This window comes from Pinus tabuliformis, chromosome 8 (assembly GCF_031772625.1).
Source record: "Pinus tabuliformis cultivar Carrire ecotype Pingquan chromosome 8, CPIR1, whole genome shotgun sequence".
Taxonomy (NCBI): Eukaryota; Viridiplantae; Streptophyta; class Pinopsida; order Pinales; family Pinaceae; genus Pinus; species Pinus tabuliformis.
The window spans coordinates 1,563,853,635-1,563,873,141 of NC_142294.1; the positions used below are offsets into that span (position 1 = coordinate 1,563,853,635).

General features: G+C 39.6%; 1 protein-coding gene across 3 annotated transcripts in view; it reads left to right on the plus strand.

Moving 5' to 3' along the window:
- LOC149241961 (replication protein A 32 kDa subunit A-like) overlaps positions 1-19,507 on the plus strand; it is a 53,231-nt gene that overhangs the window by 22,992 nt on the left and 10,732 nt on the right. For all 3 annotated transcript variants that reach the window (XR_016246602.1, XR_016246603.1, XM_089374090.1), the window contains exons 4-5: positions 9,278-9,319; positions 10,354-10,431. Coding sequence is in view for 1 of the 3 variants with exons in the window: in XM_089374090.1 (XP_089230216.1) it covers positions 9,278-9,319; positions 10,354-10,431 (120 nt within the window). In the remaining 2 variants the exon portion in view is untranslated. The remainder of the gene's footprint in view (positions 1-9,277; positions 9,320-10,353; positions 10,432-19,507) is intronic.

Consider the following 19,507-nt stretch of genomic DNA (forward strand, 5'->3'; position numbering starts at 1 on the left):
CGCTCGTGGCTTCTCCCAGAAGGAAGGTATAGACTATGACAAGATATTTGCACCTGTTGCCCGATATACCACCATTTGCTCGATCATAGCCCTTGTTGCTTCGCAAGGATGGAACCTACATCAGATGGATATCAAGATTGCGTTCTTACATGGTTCGATCAAAGAAGAGGTCTATGTGGAGCAACCCGAAGGATTTGAGATTCATGATCGAGAATCTCATGTGTGCAGGTTGAAGAAGGCCCTCTATGGGCTAAAGCAAGCACCCCAAGCATGGTATGAGAGGATTGATAGCTACTTGATGAAGTTGGGATTCACTAGGAGTGAAGCTGACCCCAACCTTTACTTTAAGGTTATAGATGACAAGCCTCTCATACTGGTGCTATATGTTGACGACCTCTTTCTAACAGGTGCAGACCCTGTCATTCACGAATGTAAGAGAGAGCTGGCTTTTGAGTTCAAGATGAAAGACCTAGGACTTATGCACTATTTCCTAGGATTGGAAGTCTGGCAGAAACCAGGGGAGATTTTCCCATCTCAAGGAAAATATGTGGTGAAGATATTGGAGAGATTTGAGATGGTGGACTGCAACCCCGTAACCACCCCGATGGAGCTTGACTTCAAGAAGTTAAGCGGTAGTGCTACTGGACTTGTTTTACAAAATACCATTGAGTATCGTCAACTTGTCAGAGCATTGATGTTCCTAGTGAACTCCCGTCCAGATATATGCTGTGCAGTCAACACGTTGAGTCAACACATGGTTGAACCTCACCACATACATCGGATTGGTGCCAAGAATCTGTTGAGATATCTTTGTGGCAGAATTACTTATGGGTTAAGATACATTGCCAGAAATGTGAGACTACTTGGATATATTGATGCTGATTGGGCAAGCAATGTGGTGGACCGTAAGAGCACTTTCGGGTGCTGTTTCTCCTTGGGATTTGCTTCGATATCCTGGATGACCAGGAAGCAGAAGTCTGTGGCTTTGAGCACCGTCAAGGCAGAGTACATTGCTGCTAGCATGGCCTCCTGTGAGGCAGTTTGGTTACGAAAGCTCTTCAGTGAGCTGTTTGGATTTACATTGGATACCACCGTGATCCTATGTGACAACCAAAGCAGGATTCATTTATCAGAGAATCCCATATTCCATGATCGCTCCAAGCATATCGATATCAGGTACACTATATTCATGACATGGTGCAGCGGGGAGCTATAAGGCTCCAACATATCGGTACAGATGAACAGGTCGTTGACATCTTGACAAAGCCCCTAGGAAAGGTTAAAATTTTTGGCTTTTTGAGAACGACTTGGAGTCGTTCAAAGACCCTGTCTTGAGGGTCAAGTATGATGTACTGAGCTCTGGGAGCTCCAGGGGGGCGCAGGGTACTTCTTGGAGCAACATATGACCACAGGTAACTCACCATCCCCTGTTGGTGCACTTTGTACAGGATAAAAGGTTCAACCTTCCTCTGACACCACGTGGTGACTATGGAATGGGGTGATTAGTTCTCTTGTGGGCCAGGATGATTAGTTCTCCATGGCAATTTTGGAACAGGATGATTCGTTCTCCTGTAGGCTAGGATGATTAGTTCTCCATGGCATCCACTGGACAGGATGATTAGTTCTCCTATTGAGGCATCCTACCCATGCAGGCTGGGACTCATGGGAAGTACCTCTCATCTAAACAATGAGCAGGGAAATGAGGATAGGGACCATAGTAGTTCTATCGATGGACGCATTGTTGTATCTACCATACTCCCTATGCTAGGATGACCTCCATTGATCTGGGATCAATGATATTGGTCTAGGACCAGTGAGAGTGGTACACCCTTTGAAACTGACTTCGGGTCAGTGGAGGATGGTATGAGACATCCTTGATCACTTCTTCTTCATAGTTTGAGTAGAGCAGAATTGAACAAAGCAGAGCAGAGCAAAGCAGGGGCCAAGCTGTACAAGGCAGTGCATTTGATGGATGAATGGTAGCGACGGTCAGATGAATTGCAAATGGAGTTCTCCCTAGTTGAGAGGGAGTGTTAAAATTGGCAACTAGGGCCAAACTCCATGTGGGTCACCTTATTCATGGCTGATAATATTTTTCCTAGATTCCTCTTATCGAGAGGTGTAGGATTGATCTAAAGATCATCCGATTCCGATAAGTATTTATGGAGATGTGAATTTATTTTGATTATTGACAAATTATCAAAGTCGGCCAACAACTTATGTAGGCTCAGACGCCCAACAAACACATTTATTCACCTTCAACGTTTGGATATAAATACAGGATGACTCCTCATTTGGTCACTCACTTCTCATCATATATTTCTCTCTCCTGCGCAGAAAGACTCTCTCACACGTGAGCCGAAACAGGTCATTCGAAGTCTTGGACTGGTGCACGGCGAAATCTTGGATTGGTGCACGACAAAAGTCTTGGTCTGATGCGTGGCGAAGTCTTGGATTGGTGCACGACGAAATCTTGGACTGGTGCACAGCGAAATCTTGGATTGGTGCACGACGAAATCTTGGATAGGTGCACGACGAAATCTTGGACTGGTGCACGACAAAATCTTGGATTGGTGCATGGTGAAATCTTGCACTGATGTGCGACGAAAGTCTTGGATTGGTGCACGACGAAATCTTGAACTAGTGCACGACGAAGTCTTGGACTGATGCGTGGCGAAGTCTTGGACTAGTGCATGACGAAATCTTGGACTGGTGCACAGTGAACGACTCGCCGGTGAAGACTTGGCGAGTTGGGTGTTCGGTGGGAGCACCCGACGAGTTCGATCTAGGGTTTGCTGCTGCTGATATAAATCAAATCTTTGTACTATTTCTCTTTGTTGAATTATTGAAGATAAAAGAAGATTTGATCAAAGGGTTTCCCCATATTGAGGTTTGTCCTTGGCTAGCTGCCACATCTTGTGTCTCTTATCTTGGCTTGTTTTTTGTTGATCGTTTAAATGTTCTACCTACACTTTACTTAATGTACATGTGATTGCTAATCTGTGGATAATAATAAGAAAGATAAGTAAATTGTTCTAAGCATAGAACATACCATAATTTAACAGAGTGCACCCATTAGGTTGTGAATCCACATTGCCTTTGTGCTAGCATTCAGTTTACCTCTATATTTATCCTTTGTTGTTGATAAGGAAACTACCTTTTGCATTTTACAAAACCAAAGAACTGTAGAAATTTCTTATAATTTGTAATAAAAAATTTCACCTCACAACTAGTGGTATCTTGGATCTTAACCTTTCGAATTCAGCCTTTGGGCTGTTATAAAATACAAAATAAAATGACAATGGTAGTGGATAATATTTCAATTTTTAACAACCATAAACTTTCAAGCTAGTCAAGAGAAAAATTACCAAAGTGTTTTGATAGGTTTTTGCTCTCTAGTGTAGTTTTATCATGAATAAAACAGATCTAAAAGCCTTTTTTCTTCCATAAATACAATACTAATAGAACCCTTATTTTGTTCAATTGCATTGCTATATCACTTAACATAATTAGTCTTGAGTTATGTTAAATAAACGTGACATATCTGAAAATTAAAAACCATGACAAACATAGAATTTGAAAATAAAATCTGCAATTTAAACAAGTATTGTACAATTGAAAAGTTCGTTAATATGCATAAGATGAAGTTTTTGTACCCACCATAGCCTAATCATAAAGCGAGTGCAATTTGTTGATGCCTTAACAATTGCCTTGGCCCCCAAAGTTTGTTCAAAACTTGGAGTGTGCTCCTTTTTTGGTTTATGTTTGATATCATTTTCTCATAGCCTTGCAACATTATCTTTCCTTGTCCTTTTAGATGAATAAGTTAATTGGGCCTTGTCATGTTTCTTTAAGAATTTTGCTTCAATATTTGAACTGGGCTTGATTCTTAGATCAACCCCCTTCACTTATTTGTTGAGCTTTTTCTTTGATTTTGAAATCGTCCTTAATCTAATTTTGTGATAGCCTTGGTTGGTTCGGTAAAAAAAGGCTGGTTTGGTATTGAATCTACCTTTTCCACTTATGTGCCATTGGCTGCTTCAATTTAGGCATAAAAAATGTTCAGATTGCCTAGTTCTGCCAGTTTTGGTCTGATTTCAATAACATAGTTTGAAATTGACATCTAGAATTAGTGGCTTGTTAGTGTTGAAACTTGAGAGGGCATCTTTTCTCCAATATGTGAATTTCAATAACATAGTTTGAAATTGACATCTAGAATTAGTGGTTTGTTCCTTAGTGTTGAAACTTGAGAGGGCATCTTTTCTCCAATGTGTGAATTTTTTGTCATTTTTTCTCAACCTACAATGTGATGATCTTTGAGAGAGCTGCTTAATGTATATATTGGAGCATGCATGCCTTTAGTGTGGGAGCTAATATAGAGATTTGGATGTCCAAGAGCTGGTATTTCTATATTTCAAGGGAAAAAAATCCCTTGGCTTTGGTAGAGTTGATAGCTGGGATAACCCAAGGGAGACAACTAACTCGGAAGAGGCTGAGTTAAATTGTGGGAGTGGAACTCAATGTGATAAGGACCTTAGATGTTCTTAGTTGCCTTTTAGTTTTCCCTCTCTTTTTAGTGCCATACAATGTTCCACTAAGTTTTTGGGACAGGGGGATGTAGGAACGAGGAGACACATAGGAGGAGACACACAGGGGGGATGTGATGGAGCACCCCTAAATTTTAGGGGATTTTAGAGGGGATGATTTTGAATTTGAATCATGTTTATATATATATACCCCTAAATTTTAGGGAAATTTAGGGGGGTGATTTTGAATTTGAATCATGTTTATATATATATATATCCTTAAATTTTAGGGAAATTTAGGGGGGTGATTTTGAATTTGAATCATGTTTATATATATATACCCCTAAATTTTAGGGAAATTTAGGGGGGTGATTTTGAATTTGAATCATGTTTATAATATGTACTCACATCATAAATGATTCAATAAAATGGAAATAGTAAAATATTGTACACATTGATTTAAATTCATCATTCATTATTCTAGAATCTAGTTAGTACTAAGCAAAATAGTATATATGCTAAAGTGTGAAGGTTGAAATAATAAATTGAAATTACTCAAACTCAAAATAGTAAAAAGTGATGAGTCAGACTCAGTCTAAGGTCATCATTGTCTAGAGTCAAGACTCAAAAGTCCACACTAAAAGTGGACAATGGACAAGTGTTATCATAATTGAACTGATTATCAAATTGGTTGATGCCAAAATTGGTAACCAAAAGAAAATGGAGCAAAATATTGTTTGACCAAAAAACCAAAAAATATGTAAATATTGAAATTTTGAAAAGAATATGTAAATCTTCATGAACATCCATATGAATACAAACCATTATACACAAACATGGAAAGTTTATCTCTATATATATATATATATATATATATATATATATATATATATATATGTAAATTGGGGTTATCTCTGGTGGTTGGGTGGAATGGTTATTATCTTCCCTACCAAGGTTGAAATCCGCCACTAGTGACATGATGAGCTATACTACCTTGATAATTTGTTGTAATGGCTTTGTTCTTATGAATATTGTTGTATTACCTTTGAGCCTTGTGAACTCTCAAGTGAGTATATCTATGGGCTGTCTTGACGAGCAATTTCACTCTAGCCTTGGGGCTAAGAGAGAGGTTAATTTCCTTAGAATATGTGTGTGTGTGTGTGTGTGAGAGTGACAAGTAAAGGTCCATATAACCAAAATAACATTGAGTGCAATCTAATGTTACGAAAATTGCGATCGGGATGAAATCGACAAGGGTTCGAAAAAAGGAAAAAAATTGTAAAAATCGGCAAAACATCAACAAAATAAAAAAAATACAATAATTTTTTTTTTCAATTTTTTTTAGTATCTAAAGCATCCAATTTTTTTGACGGTTTTTTTGGCAATTTTTATGATTTTATCACAAAATTTTCATTTTAATAAAATTCTTGGTGTTTTTTTGATGATTTTTGGTGATTTTTATGTATTTTTGGCTATTTTTACAATTTTATCGTGATTTTTTTTTCATTTTGGAAAAAAATGCCAATAACATCGGCCTATTAAATTGCTACACGAAAAAAATTGGAATTTAATAGAGATTTTCTAAACCCTAGTGTAAATCCCTCTTTGAACCAAAAATATATCATCAAAAAGGCTCTAGATGGCCCCTATATTTAAAAAAAAATCATGGTACAACAAATACCTACTTATCATCAAAATCGTTGCCTATATTGGGATTCTCATCATCAATATCAACTTTTAAGCATTTAAATAAGATAGAAAAAACTTAACATGTCAAATCAAGATTTTGTTGAGTGATAGGTACAATTATACTAGGGTCATGACAGAGGAGTTCAACAATCAATGCCTCCAACGTTGAGGTACATAGAGGGCTTAATGTTCTTGATTAAATGCTAGTTCCATACCCTTGTACACAATAGAATCCAATGGAAACATTGCAATCCCTTCAATCATGAAATCTTGAAATCTTTAAATGAGCTAAAATTCTACTTTCACCATATGAAATCCAATTAGGTTTGAACCATAGTTTTAAAAATCGAAACCGATGACTAGACCGGTCCACTTAATAAATTGGGTTTCAAACTGGAATCGGTCAAACCAAGACTGGTAAGATCTCAATGAAAAGGTCTTTAAAAAACACATGGAATAATTAGTTTTTAATAAAAAAAACTATTTTTAAGATTTTAAAACCATGATTCCAAAACAATAGAAACAAAATATGCAAGGTTTGCTCATCTATATGCCATGTAAAAGTGATGATATTAAAATGGCACCGAGTGCAATACGTATTAGCAACAAAATATATAATCAATGAGGCTCAAAATAACCTCTAGAGTTTGAAAACAATACTCTAAGCTATGGGGCCACTGACTTGCTACAAGTCTACATATCAGTGATCAACAACATGATCACTCCTCATCATGATCAAAGTCGTCACCACTACTAGATAAGGGATTATCAACATGAGCTACATAATAATATGGCTTAGAGTTTGAGGACTCTTAAAACTCTACAACTTTAGTAGTAGTAGTAGCAAAAATAAACATCAAAACTACAAATCACTAATCAACATGGTCACTCATGAAACTCATCATTGATTCAACGCTACTAAAAATGGGATCATCAACAAGAGATACATAGACATTATCTAGCTCAAAGTCTTCAGACTTGGATTGCTCAACTTTATAAATAGAAATTGAAAAAGTTTAACATGCCTAACCGATGATTTTGGTTTGAGTGAAGGGCTCATCTCCTCAACCTTATAATGTGGTAGAAAAAGATTAGCATGCCTAACCAGTTGTCTCCTTTGAGTGAAGGATACATTCTTGTTAAGGCCATGGTACGTGGTAGAGGAGTTCAACAATCAATACCACCAACATCAACAAAGTTCAACGATCAATGCCACCAACATTAAGGTTTTTAAAGGGCTTCATGCTCTTGATCAAATGCCAATCTCATACCCTCACGCATGATAGAATCAAATGGAAACATTGCAAACCCCCAAACCATGAAATCTTGAAAACCATTAAGTCTGCTGAATTTTGAGTGGAATCTAAAATTCTAGTTTCTCTGTATGAAATCCAATGAGGTCGAAACCACTCTCAAACATCTTGAGTCATTTCATGGTAATGTTAAAAATTTAAGTAAAAGTGACTTTCATCCCTTTACTTTAAGAATTTAACATTACTATTAATTGCCAACATTGTTAGGGTTGAGATGTGTTAGTAAATGACAGGGTAGCCATGCTTTGGGCTAGTTTTGGAGGAAAACAACCCCAAATTTCCCTCAAAACAACATCAAAACTCACAAAACTGTATTCTGCTGGCTCTGTAGTTGGCCTAGCAATAAACTGATACAGTTTAGGACAGAATAGGCCGGTTTGACCATAAATTGGTCGATTAGGGCTGGTTTTGGTGAAATTTGGGCGAAATGGACCCTTGAATTGGGTTTTTTGGCCGGTTTGACTTGGCCAACCAATGAATGGCCGGTTTGACCTGTTTTTGGTTCAGGCTGGCCGTTTTTAAAACTATGTTTTGAACCACTCTCAAATATTCTAAACTAATTAATGGTATTGATAAAAATTAAGATAAAGGGGAATGCCACTTATATTTTAAAAATTTAACATTACCATTAATTTCATAGCATTAACAGGGCCTAGGGTTGAATACTAAGCTTCCCCACTCACTAGTGTTGAATACTAAGTGAGAAATGCATCCACCACATTGGGGAAATTCCCCGCCCACTATGTTTCCTCAAGTTTGCCAAAAGGGGGATGTGGGGAAACATTTCCCCAGTTGTCCTCCTGTCATGGGAAACATGGGGAGTGTGCCCCTCACTCTCGGGGATGTGTCCCTGTGGAACACTAGTGCCATATGAATGAGACAACTTGAATGGCAATGCATTTTGAGTTTTAAGCAATTTCCTTTTGCAAATCATGCCTTTGTTCTAGGATTTTGTCATGCACTTTTTTCTTGCATTGGTATTTTAGATGCTGTAAGCGGTTCCCGAGTGTTCTCTCTTTATGTTATTTTCAACATTTTCTAGGAGCTGTGTGTGCACTTACACATTGTATTCATACTGGTACTCTTCAGTCCCATCGACCTATTTCTGTGGTTATTTGTTGGACATTAATAAAGTTATGTTATCTAGCTTGTATTTGTTTTGTATGCTGCTCTGGTAAGGTATTTTATTGGTGCATGCAGCACACATTCAATTTTGCATATATTCTCTTCCCATGGTATTGCTGGTATTGGCCATCTTCCTGTCCCATATTATTGATAATTTGAGCTGGTTATTCTTTTGTCAGTGTCTATTATCTCTCTCCATTCAACTCATTGTACAGGAAGAATATTTCTGCTGGCTTGGGGTTGACATGTTCTGTGCAACATTGCAATGTTCTTGTATGCTAAATTTTATTTGTGTCCAGAGCATATTTCATATCTTTTAATATGGTCTTTAATGCTAGCCCTCTTTTTGGGAAATTAGATGTTCCTCATTTTGTTAATGCCAAATTAATGAACTGAGAACCCATACTGGTTGGTGGTTCCATATCTTGTATTGTTTTTTGTTCAGCAAAATAAGAGGTGTTTTTTGAGAAAGCACTCTAAAATTGGTAACTGAGGGTAATATGTGATTTTAGTTAACGATCTTCAAGAAAATTAACATTGTGAATGCTATATAACTTGAAGCATTGCTTGAGTAGGATGTAAGTTTTTAATGCTATTAAAATGTTGGATTTAATTTGCATGCAGGGTTAATGACACAATGGAATCTGCTGAGATGGCTGAAGTGCAGTAAGATTTCATCATTTGTCTTTAGATTTTTATTCTTGTATTTTTGGTTTAATGGTTCTAATCTCTTGTCATCTTGGTGACATGGATTTTGTTGGCCTTTAAATAGTTAGCCTAACCTAACCTTTTAGCTCATTAAAGGAAAATTATACTCAGAAAACAGACATACCATTATGTACTGAACAATGATTAGGCATTTCATGTAATAAATAAACATCACAGAAATCTGATAAAATACCATTTGAATACATCACAGAGAATGCAATGGACTCATCGGCGTGCAGCTACGCACTGTAATTATCATATATATATATATATATATAAACAGTAGCCCACATGCAATATCTTAACTCACAGGTTCTGTTCTGAGAGCCTGAATATATAACAGAATCAGTTGCAGATTGCAATAAAGAATTGTCAAATTGACATCTTCCTTTTCCACATCCTTCCATCTTCTCTGCTCAAGCTGCAACTAGCCCTTTTGGTAGCTTCCCATCGTATAGCCTTGACCTGCTGTTCTTGTCCTTTGCAATCCATCCTTGTGGTACCTGCATCCTACAAGTGTCCTTGCAGCCCTGTCGCTTGTGTCTAAGCCCATTGTTCTACTCGGTGTTACCGTTCTGTCCTACAATACATCCTTGTGGTGCTAGCCAAAAACTGCAACCTTTTCCAGTGCCAAGGCTTGTGGACACTTACTGGTTTCAACCTAGTGTTGCAGTCTTTCCCTAAGCTGTAACAATTTTTAGCCTGGGATAGGTTTAATAGCCTGTTTGGAGTAAGCACTGGCCTGTTCTGCTGGAGACTGGCGATGTTAAATGATTGTTATATTTTTTTATGTATATTACTGGTATGTGGCTGTTAAAAAATAGCTTGAAGTTAGCACTGGCTTGTTCTGCTGGAGACTGGTGATATTAAATGATTGTTATATTTTTTTCATGTATATTACTGGTATGTGGCTGTTAAAAAATAGCTTGTTGTAAATGGCCTATATTTGAAGTGTTTATATTGGGAGTTTTGAATTTTGTTATTTGATGCAGCAATGGTGCATATGTTTGTGTCCATGGGCATTTAAGGAGCTTTCAGAACAAGAAACTTGTCAATGCTTTCTCTGTAAGGTGTGTATTGAAAACTGATAGATTGTAGTTAGAAGGTTATATATGATTCATATTACACTGTTACCATAAATGCAACCAGAAGACATGTTTCTGGTTCTGTTCCAGTTCCAGTTCTTGTTTCCATTTTTGTCTTGACACTACATTCGTACAATATTAATCAATTTTATATGCATGATATACAGTCGAAGGGATAATGTCGGTTCATGTTTCCTATCATCTGTAATGCTCTCACGACCATGTTTTTCATTCTGTTTCTGTTACCCATTATGTTCTCTGTTTCAAGTAGCTGTTAACATATATATAATATATATCACTTGTTAGATTGCATTTGATTCTTCTAGGATATTTCAGATTTCGTAGGTTCAATACATTTCTACTTAGAAATGACAAATTTACGGATGCATTATTATGACATGTTAAGCCCACAAACTGCTCCCCCGAGTTTTCAGAACTTGGGACCCCTCATTTTCAGTACCTAGAGTTTCGATCTGCTTTTGCTTTTCATGATAAGTGCAACTGAAGTTTTTGTTTTTTTCTTGTAAGTTTGGCAAGACTACATCTTCATCATGTCCGATATATCACACCCTGATTGGGGTGGGGAATTGAACTGGTGACTTCACATCAAGGGGTGTTTTAACAAAGCACCCAATCACCGTCTATCCAATACCCCATGGAAAGTGCAACTAATGTTTTGTTTGTTGGAACTTGGAAGGGTTTCAATATTCTCTAGAGTTTCCATACATAGCCAATTTTTCTTGCTTACATGAGTCCTTTTTGAATATTTTGGAGGTTTGCTTATGTGAGGGGACCCTTTTTTCTAAGGGCGTTCTAATTTTCAAGCTCGTCCAACCATCCTTGAGATCGATCCTTTCAAAAGCTATCATCTAGGATTTATTGAAGTCTTTGCACCCATCCAAAAGATCAACCTTCGATGAGGTTGTGGCATTGCGCACTTCTCCAAAAGATTAATTCTTGTGAAACTTGCGCTAGCATCTAAAGTGTGCAAACAATTTCTTTTTTTTCTTCCACTTTTTATAAAAGTATATTCATTGGACCCTTCCATGATGACAAGTTGAAAAATTAGTTGTACTCAATTAACGAGTAAATTAGGTAAATACTTAAAAAAAAATTATTCTTTATAAAATACTGTCCTGTTATTTAAAATATTAAAATTTAATATACTATAATATATGTAAGTGTCTTATTCAAAAACATGAAGCATGTAAACTGAATGTGATGCTTATTTGCATATTGACGAGAATTGTCTATGCTTTGTAAAAAATTTTGTTTTCCCACCCCGGTTTTCAGTTTCTCTTTATTTCTCCCATATAGTTAAATGCCCTTTCCCATAACCATACATTTAACCCCCGGATGCGGGTGTTTAAAGCGATGGGACGGGAGTTGGATGTTGGCCACATGCCGCTCCACGGGCATCACGTGGCACTCCATGCGAGAGGACGACGAGATCAATCCCGGTTTAAAACAAAGGGACGGGGGACGACAGCAGTGAATGCCCGGAGAGTGCACTCGATCCAGAGCATTGCTGCAGTAATGGCGGATGGGAATTCGAGGTGGGTAGGTGACGATGAAGAGCATATATCCGGTTTGGAGCAGGGAATTTTGGTCGTGTTGCATTTGTCTGGCCTCTCTGCCGTTGAAGCGGTCCCTTCTCAGGCAGTTGGGTCTATTACGGAGCTGGTTTTGGTAATCGACAGTCTGGTTCACTTGGCAGTTTGCAGGGAGTCTCATCTCATTATGGTGAGGCCCAGACAGAGGTTGCTGAGCCGTCGTGGTTCCTCCAGAGGCGGGGGTTCGAGCAGACCTGTGAGAGATGAAACGAGGCATTGCTGCCACTGTAATCTGGCAAGCTCCATTGGAGCCATTCCCCTGCACTCTGGCCAACATATGGATGCCGGGGCATCCAGCTCGGCCTCCTTGCCAGCCTTTGGCTCCACTATTTTCAACTTCACCAGCTCTACGACAAACCCGAGAATTAGTGCTCATGTTTCCATTCTGTTCATCGAGAACCCTCCTGAGGTGGATGACCCCATAGAAGCTCGGGAGCATGGGATGCAGGACTACCATGGGGATGCAGAGCAGGCTCCGACAGCTGAGTTGGAGCAGGAAGAAAAGAGCTGGGCCAACGTCGAGGAAAATTCCAAGCATTCCCAGAATGCTCCTAACGCTACTACTGGGGAAGCGGAAGCGACCTCGCCTACTCATGCTGAGCCGGATTACTACGGCTGATGCCCAATTGTGGAAGAGCAACCGGATGAGCCGAGTGAATAAACACGCCGGCGCCCTTGCTCCACCAGGTCGCTCCAGACTTAGTTGTTGTCTCCTGGTTTGTTGTTGTTTCAGTCAATGTTTTTTTAGGATATCAAAGCTGTTGGTTTTTTGTGTCAATGATGAAAGTACTTACTGTTTCTCCTGCGCGGGACGACTTGAACAGTTCTTTTTGTCTAAGACCCCTGCGCGGGCTTCCGTCTATGGACAGTCTTGGAACTTCATGGAACCACCCCTGCGAGGGCTTGCTATGAGGAATTATGTCTGGGTCTTTGTCAGTCTTAGTTTTTGTCTATGTCTGCTGCCCCTTGAGGGCAAGAGCATACTGGTCTTTCCTGATAATTTTGCACTCTGTACATATTTAATAGATTAGCCTTGTTACCGAGAAAAAAAAAACCATACATTTAACAAGCTGGAAAAATTAAATTCGCTGAAAACACAAATTCTGGAAATTTTACAGAATGCTGGAAATTGCAGAAATAAAAATTCAGCAGTAATAAACAGCCATTAAAACACATTTAAACACTGAGATTTTTGGTCAATGTGACCCTGGAAAAACCCTTTACAACTCTTGGGGAAAACCAGTTTGAGAGCTCTTTTTTATTTCTGAAAATTGCCTTTTTACAGTGAGAAATATTAAGCAAAAAATCAGCAAGCAAATTTACAACTTATTTCTTTTCCCATGCCTCACAGCAAACTGGAAATTACAGCAAACAGGATAGCAATAAATGCTGTATGGCCTCCTCGATTTTCGTGCCCACTTTTAACATTAAATGTTGCTGTATGACCTGCATTAAATGCGTTGTACAGACTGCAATAAATGCACTGTACGAACTTTGATTTGCGTGCAGAAAAAAACAGCAAATTTCTCCTCAATTTCTGTGCAAACCACTTGATTTTTGTGCAAACCAGCTATACGGATTTCTAGAAAATCGTGCCAAAATCTACCTTTCACTGTGTGCTGAATCTGCTGTACAAATTTGCTCAACTGCTGCCTTGGAATGTGTGCCAAGCTGCTGTCTCCTTCTCCTCTCTGTCCAGAAATCTCCCTTGCTCTCTTGCTCTCCTTCTCCCAATTTGCTCATGAAAGAATGAATGACCTTTTCCTCCTTTTCCTCTTTTAATCTAACCCCAAGTGACTTTTGGGTGATCCAAGTGACTTTTGGGTGATTCCTAAATCCAATGGCTGAAATAGATTGAGATCTAAGGCTGAGATTAAATGCTCATTTAAATCTCACTTTTTATTTTTTAATTCACCCCACTTTAATAAAGACCCACTTAGTCATTTATTTCCAAAGTCACTTTTCCTTTTTAATTTTTCATTGACTTTATAAAAGTCACTTTAAAATTAGACTTAGTAACTTTATCACTTAAAGTCACTTTTAAATTAGATTTAACTTTATAAAAAAAATTACAAAGTCACTTTAGGAGAAAAATTAAATTCTTTTGGACACTTTTCCCTAGGCCAAAGATCAAAGCCTTAGGGAACCACATGTTCTCTGGTACCAAATTTCAACACTCCCTCTTACCGAGGAAGGTGTTCCTCACCACACCCATCTTGTCTCTGAAGTAGACATGCTTGCCCCGTGGTAAGGCTTTGGTAAGAATATCTGCAACCTGCTTATCAGTGGAAATATACTCAAGCTTCACAGCTCCCTTCTGAACCATAGTTTTAAAAACCGGTGGAGAAAACCGGTTACCGGCCTAACCGGCCGGTTGGAAGCCTGGCTGGTCCGAACCGGCCCTCTTAACCCGGTTTAGACCCCCACTTGCCCAAAAATAGGCCCTAACCGGTAAAAACCGGCCGGTTTAGGGCGGAACCGGCCGGTTTATAGCAAACCGGCCGGTTCCGTCCTAAACCGGCCGGTTTATGGACAGGCCGCCGGTAAACCCAAAAAAGCGCAGCGGTTTAGCAAATGAGGGCGGTTTAGGGGTTTTGGGGGTGAGGGAAAGGTATTTTCCCTCCAAAAACACCCTCACACTTGCTATAAGACACCCCTCTCACTCTCATTTGTCTCACACAACTGATTTGGAGTGTTTGTGAGTTTGTTTGTGAGCTTGGAGAGTGTGGAGTTTTTGCTGAAGTAGTCATCTTGGAGTTGGAGTTGGAGCTATTTTGGAGATAGTGTGTAGCTGTCAGTGGAGTTGCCATCATCAAGAGGAGGCTAAGGGAGCTACTTTGCATTTCCAGGTAAGGATTTGCACTTGATAATTCCTCATTTGAGTCTGCTGTCCATGAATTATTTTTTTTGTGCTATAAACTTCTCACTTCAATGATCTATCATCTATGCTAAGCCTATGAACTCTCTAGCTCTATGCTATCAAATTTTGTAGCTTGCATGTGCATTTTTTTCCTACATTTATCATTGGTTTTCCATGTTCCTTAGCTGCAATTTTTTTTTTTTAAATGGCAGATTTATTTGCAAATTGTTATTATTTCAAGCAAACATGGCTCCAAAAGGAAAGGACAGTGCATGGGTTCATTGTGATGTAATTGAGGGAAAAATGATATGCAAATTATGCCATAAATCTATTGGAGGTGGGGGTATTCTTAGGTTGAAACAACACTTGGCTGGGGTAAGAGGCCAAGTAAAGCCATGTGATGCACCAAAAGAATTGTTAGGTCCTATTAGGGCAGAATACATTGCCAAGCTTGAAAATTTTTATGAGGATAAGGCTAGGGAGAAGGCCATCCAAGATGAAATTGCAAGGAAGAGGGAATTAATGGAAACCATGAATGTTTTGAAACAGAGTGGGTATGATGATTATGAGATTCAAGACTCCACTTCTATCCCTTCCACCAATGACCCCTTTCACTATGTTCATCCTTCTGTTGGAGTTGGCCAACCATCAAAAGGAACAAAGAGACCAAACATCCAAAGTTATTTCTCATCTTCTGCCACCATTGCCTCTTCTAAATCTAATCCCACTTCCTCCCAGCCAAGTTCTCAACCCACTTTGGATCAGCATTGGAAAAAACAATGCAAAGAAACTTCTCACCAATACATTGCTAGATGGTGGTATGATTCAGATATCCCATTTAATGCTGCTCGCTCACCTTATTACCAAGCTATGTGGGACTCTGTTATAGCTGCAGGAAAGGGCTTCAAAGGCCCTAGTATGCATGACTTGAGGGGAGCTCTTTTGCAAAAAGAGATATCTTCCATTGATGAGTATTTGGTTGAGTTTAAAGAGTCATGGGTCAAAACAGGTTGTTCCATTATGTCAGATGGATGGACCGATGGAAAGAACCGCACTATCATTAATTTCCTTGTTTCTTGCCCTCCAGGAACCATGTTTTTGAAATCAGTTGATGCATCTGATAGGGTAAAGGATGCAAGCCTTCTATTTGAGCTTTTGGATAACATTATTCAGGAAGTTGGGGAGCAGCATGTTGTGCAGGTCATCACTGATAATGCCTCAAACTATGTTCTTGCTGGAAAGATGCTTGAGGCCAAATATAAGACCATATTTTGGACTCCATGTGCTGCACATTGCATAGACCTCATGCTTGAGGATATAGGCAAGGTGGAGTGGGTAAAAAACACTGTAGAGCATGCCAAGTGCATTACAAAATACATTTACAACCACTCATGGGTATTGAGCCTAATGAGGAAACACACTAGAGGCAAAGAGCTTGTTAGGCCTGCAATTACGAGATTTGCAACTCACTTCCTCACGTTGCAATGTCTCAATGGTCAACATAGAAACTTGCAGAAAATGTTTTCCTTTGATGAATGGTCTGAATCTCGGTGGGTTAGTAGACCAGATGGAAAAGACACCAAAAAGAAAGTGTTAGACACTTATTTTTGGAAAAGGTCTGTAGAGCTTGTGAAAATTACCGAGCCCCTTGTTAAGGTGCTAAGGTTGGTGGATGGGGAAAGATTGGCCATGGGCTACATTTATGAAGCTATGGATCAGGCAAAGGAGCAGATACGGGCAGCTTACAATGATAGGTTCGCTAAATATGGCCGTATATGGGAGATCATTGATAACAGATGGAACAATCAACTCCATCGTCCTATACATGCAGCCGGGTATTTTTTGAACCCAAGGTATCACTATAAAAATCGGCTAGGAGATCAGCGTGATGGGGAGGTCAGAGCTGGATTGATTGATTGCTTGGAGCGCATGGTCCCTAACCATGTAGACCAGTTGGACATACATAGACAGCTTACTATTTTCAATCAAGCAAGTGGTACTTTTGGCAAAAACTTGGCAAAGATGGCAAGAGATGTGGACCAACCAGGTAAGCAATTCCGATTTCCATTTTGTTTTTCATTTCAAGTTAAAATTGTTTACGTTCTTTACAATTCAAATTATAAACTAAGTTACTAATTATTGTCTTTTTCTTTGCAGCACATTGGTGGGAGTCATTTGGTGGCCAGTGTCCTCAATTGCAAAGGTTTGCAATTAGAGTCCTCAGTCAAACTTGCAGTGCTTCAGGTTGTGAGCGCAATTGGTCTGTTTTTGAGCGCATACACACGAAGAAGAGAAACCGTTTGGAACAAAAACGGTTAAATGATCTTGTTTTTGTGCAATACAACCTTCGACTGAGGAGGAACCAAATGATGAGCAAATCACCTGATCTAGATCCCATTGTGTTGGACGATATTGATCCAACATCAGAATGGGTGGAGGAGACTGAAGATCCTGTGTTTGAGGCTGATTTTGATATCGACATGGCTTTAGCGGAGGATGAGGCAGATTATGTGGCGGCATCAGAACCAGGATCAGTAGCGGCATTAAGGAAAGGCAAGGAACCAATGGAAGGCACTAGTTGTGCAGGTCGACAAACTCGTGCTTCCATTAGGTCCACTTCTATTGTCATTGGTGGCATTGATACTGATGTTGCAGATGAGGCAGAGGCATCCTCAGACTCTGAACCAGATGATGTCTATGTAGCTCCTGATGATGATCATGTGTCTAGTAGTGGTGATGGACTTGATGATTGATCATGTGTACACTGTAGACTTGTAGTAGGCCAATGGCCTCATAGCTTGCAACATTGTTTTTGGACTTTATAGGCCATTTAGAGCCTCATTTCTTATGTATTTTGCTATTTTGTCGATGATATGTTTTGCACTCGGTGCCATTTTGATATATTCACCTTTGCATGGTATATAAATGAGCAAACTTTGCATATTTTGTCTCTATTGGCTTGGAATCATGGTTTTACATCTTAAAAATAGTTTTGTTTCATTAAAAATTAATTATTTAATGTATTTTTTAAAAACCGGTTCGTTTAGACCAAACCAGTCCCGGTTAGACCAGTTCCGGTCGGTAAACCGGTTCATTAGGTGGACCGGTTCGGTCACTGGTTCCGGTTTTAAAAACACTGTTCTGAACATAGTCTCTGATGAAATGATATCTGATCCCGATATGCTTTGACCTGTCATGAAATACTGGATTCTCCGTGAGTTTAATGCAACTCTGATTATCACAGTAAATCACTGAAAGTCTCAACGGCTGACCAAATAAGCCAAACAACATCTTGCGAAGCCAGATGGCCTCACAACTAGCTAGACTGGCTGCCATATACTCTGCTTCTGCTGAACTCAGTGCTACTGACTGCTGCTTTCGGCTGAACCATGACACTACTGTTGAACCCAACCCAAAACAGCACCCTGAAGTGCTCTTCCTATCAGAAGCACACCCTGCCCAATCAGAATCAGTGTATCCTGCCAATCTCACTCCATCTCCCTGCCTGTAGTCCAGACCATAATCCACTGTCCCCTGCAAGTACCGCAAAATGTGTTTTGCAGCCACCCAGTGAATCTTCTTAGGCTCACACATAAATTGACTCATCGTGTTGACTGCAAAACAGATATCTGGTCTAGTGTTGACCAAATACATCAAGGAACCAATCAGCTCCCTGTACAATGTGGGATCCACCAATTCGAAATCCGAAGCATGAAGCTTCTTCCAATTGGTGATCATCGGTGTCGACATGGGTCTACAATCCTCCATGTGGAATCTGCTAAGGATGTCCACAATATACTTCCCTTGCCCTAGGAAGAAATGCCCCTCCTCCTGCCACACCTCCAAGCCCAAAAAGTAATGCATCAAGCCGATGTTCTTCATCTCAAACTCCGTCGCAAGATCTCTCTTGCAGTGCTCTATGAGTCTCTCTGCACCTATAATGACCAAGTCGTCCACATACAACACCAGAATGAGAGGCTCCTCACCAATCACAATAAAGTAAAGGTTCAGATCTGCCTCACTCTTTGTGAAACCCATCCCCTGCAAATATGTATCTATCCTGGAGTACCAAGCTCTGGGAGCTTGCTTCAGGCCATAAAGGGCCTTCTTCAGTATGCACACATGGGATTCCTTCCCATGCACTTCAAAGCCCTGTGGCTGCTCAATGTACACCTCCTCCTGTATGAAGCCATTGAGAAATGCGGTTTTCACATCCATCTGGTGGATCTTCCAACCCACCTCTGCTACTATCGATATAATGGAGCGGATCGAAGTATATTGAGCCACGGGAGCGAAGGTCTCCTCATAATCAACTCCCTCTACCTGGGAGAACCCTCTAGCCACAAACCTTGCTTTGAATTTCTCAATGTTGCCATCTGCAGCATGCTTTACCTTGTAAAGCCATCTGGAAGTAACCACGGATTTGTCCTCAGGCCTCGGCACCACCTCCCAAACATCATTCTTCATGATAGAAGAATACTCCTCCTGCATGGCCTCTCTCCAGACCTGCTGGCTAGTTGCCTCTTCATAGCTAGAAGGCTCAGAGTCAAGGATGCTGGTAACCATCGCCATATAGCTACAAAACCTC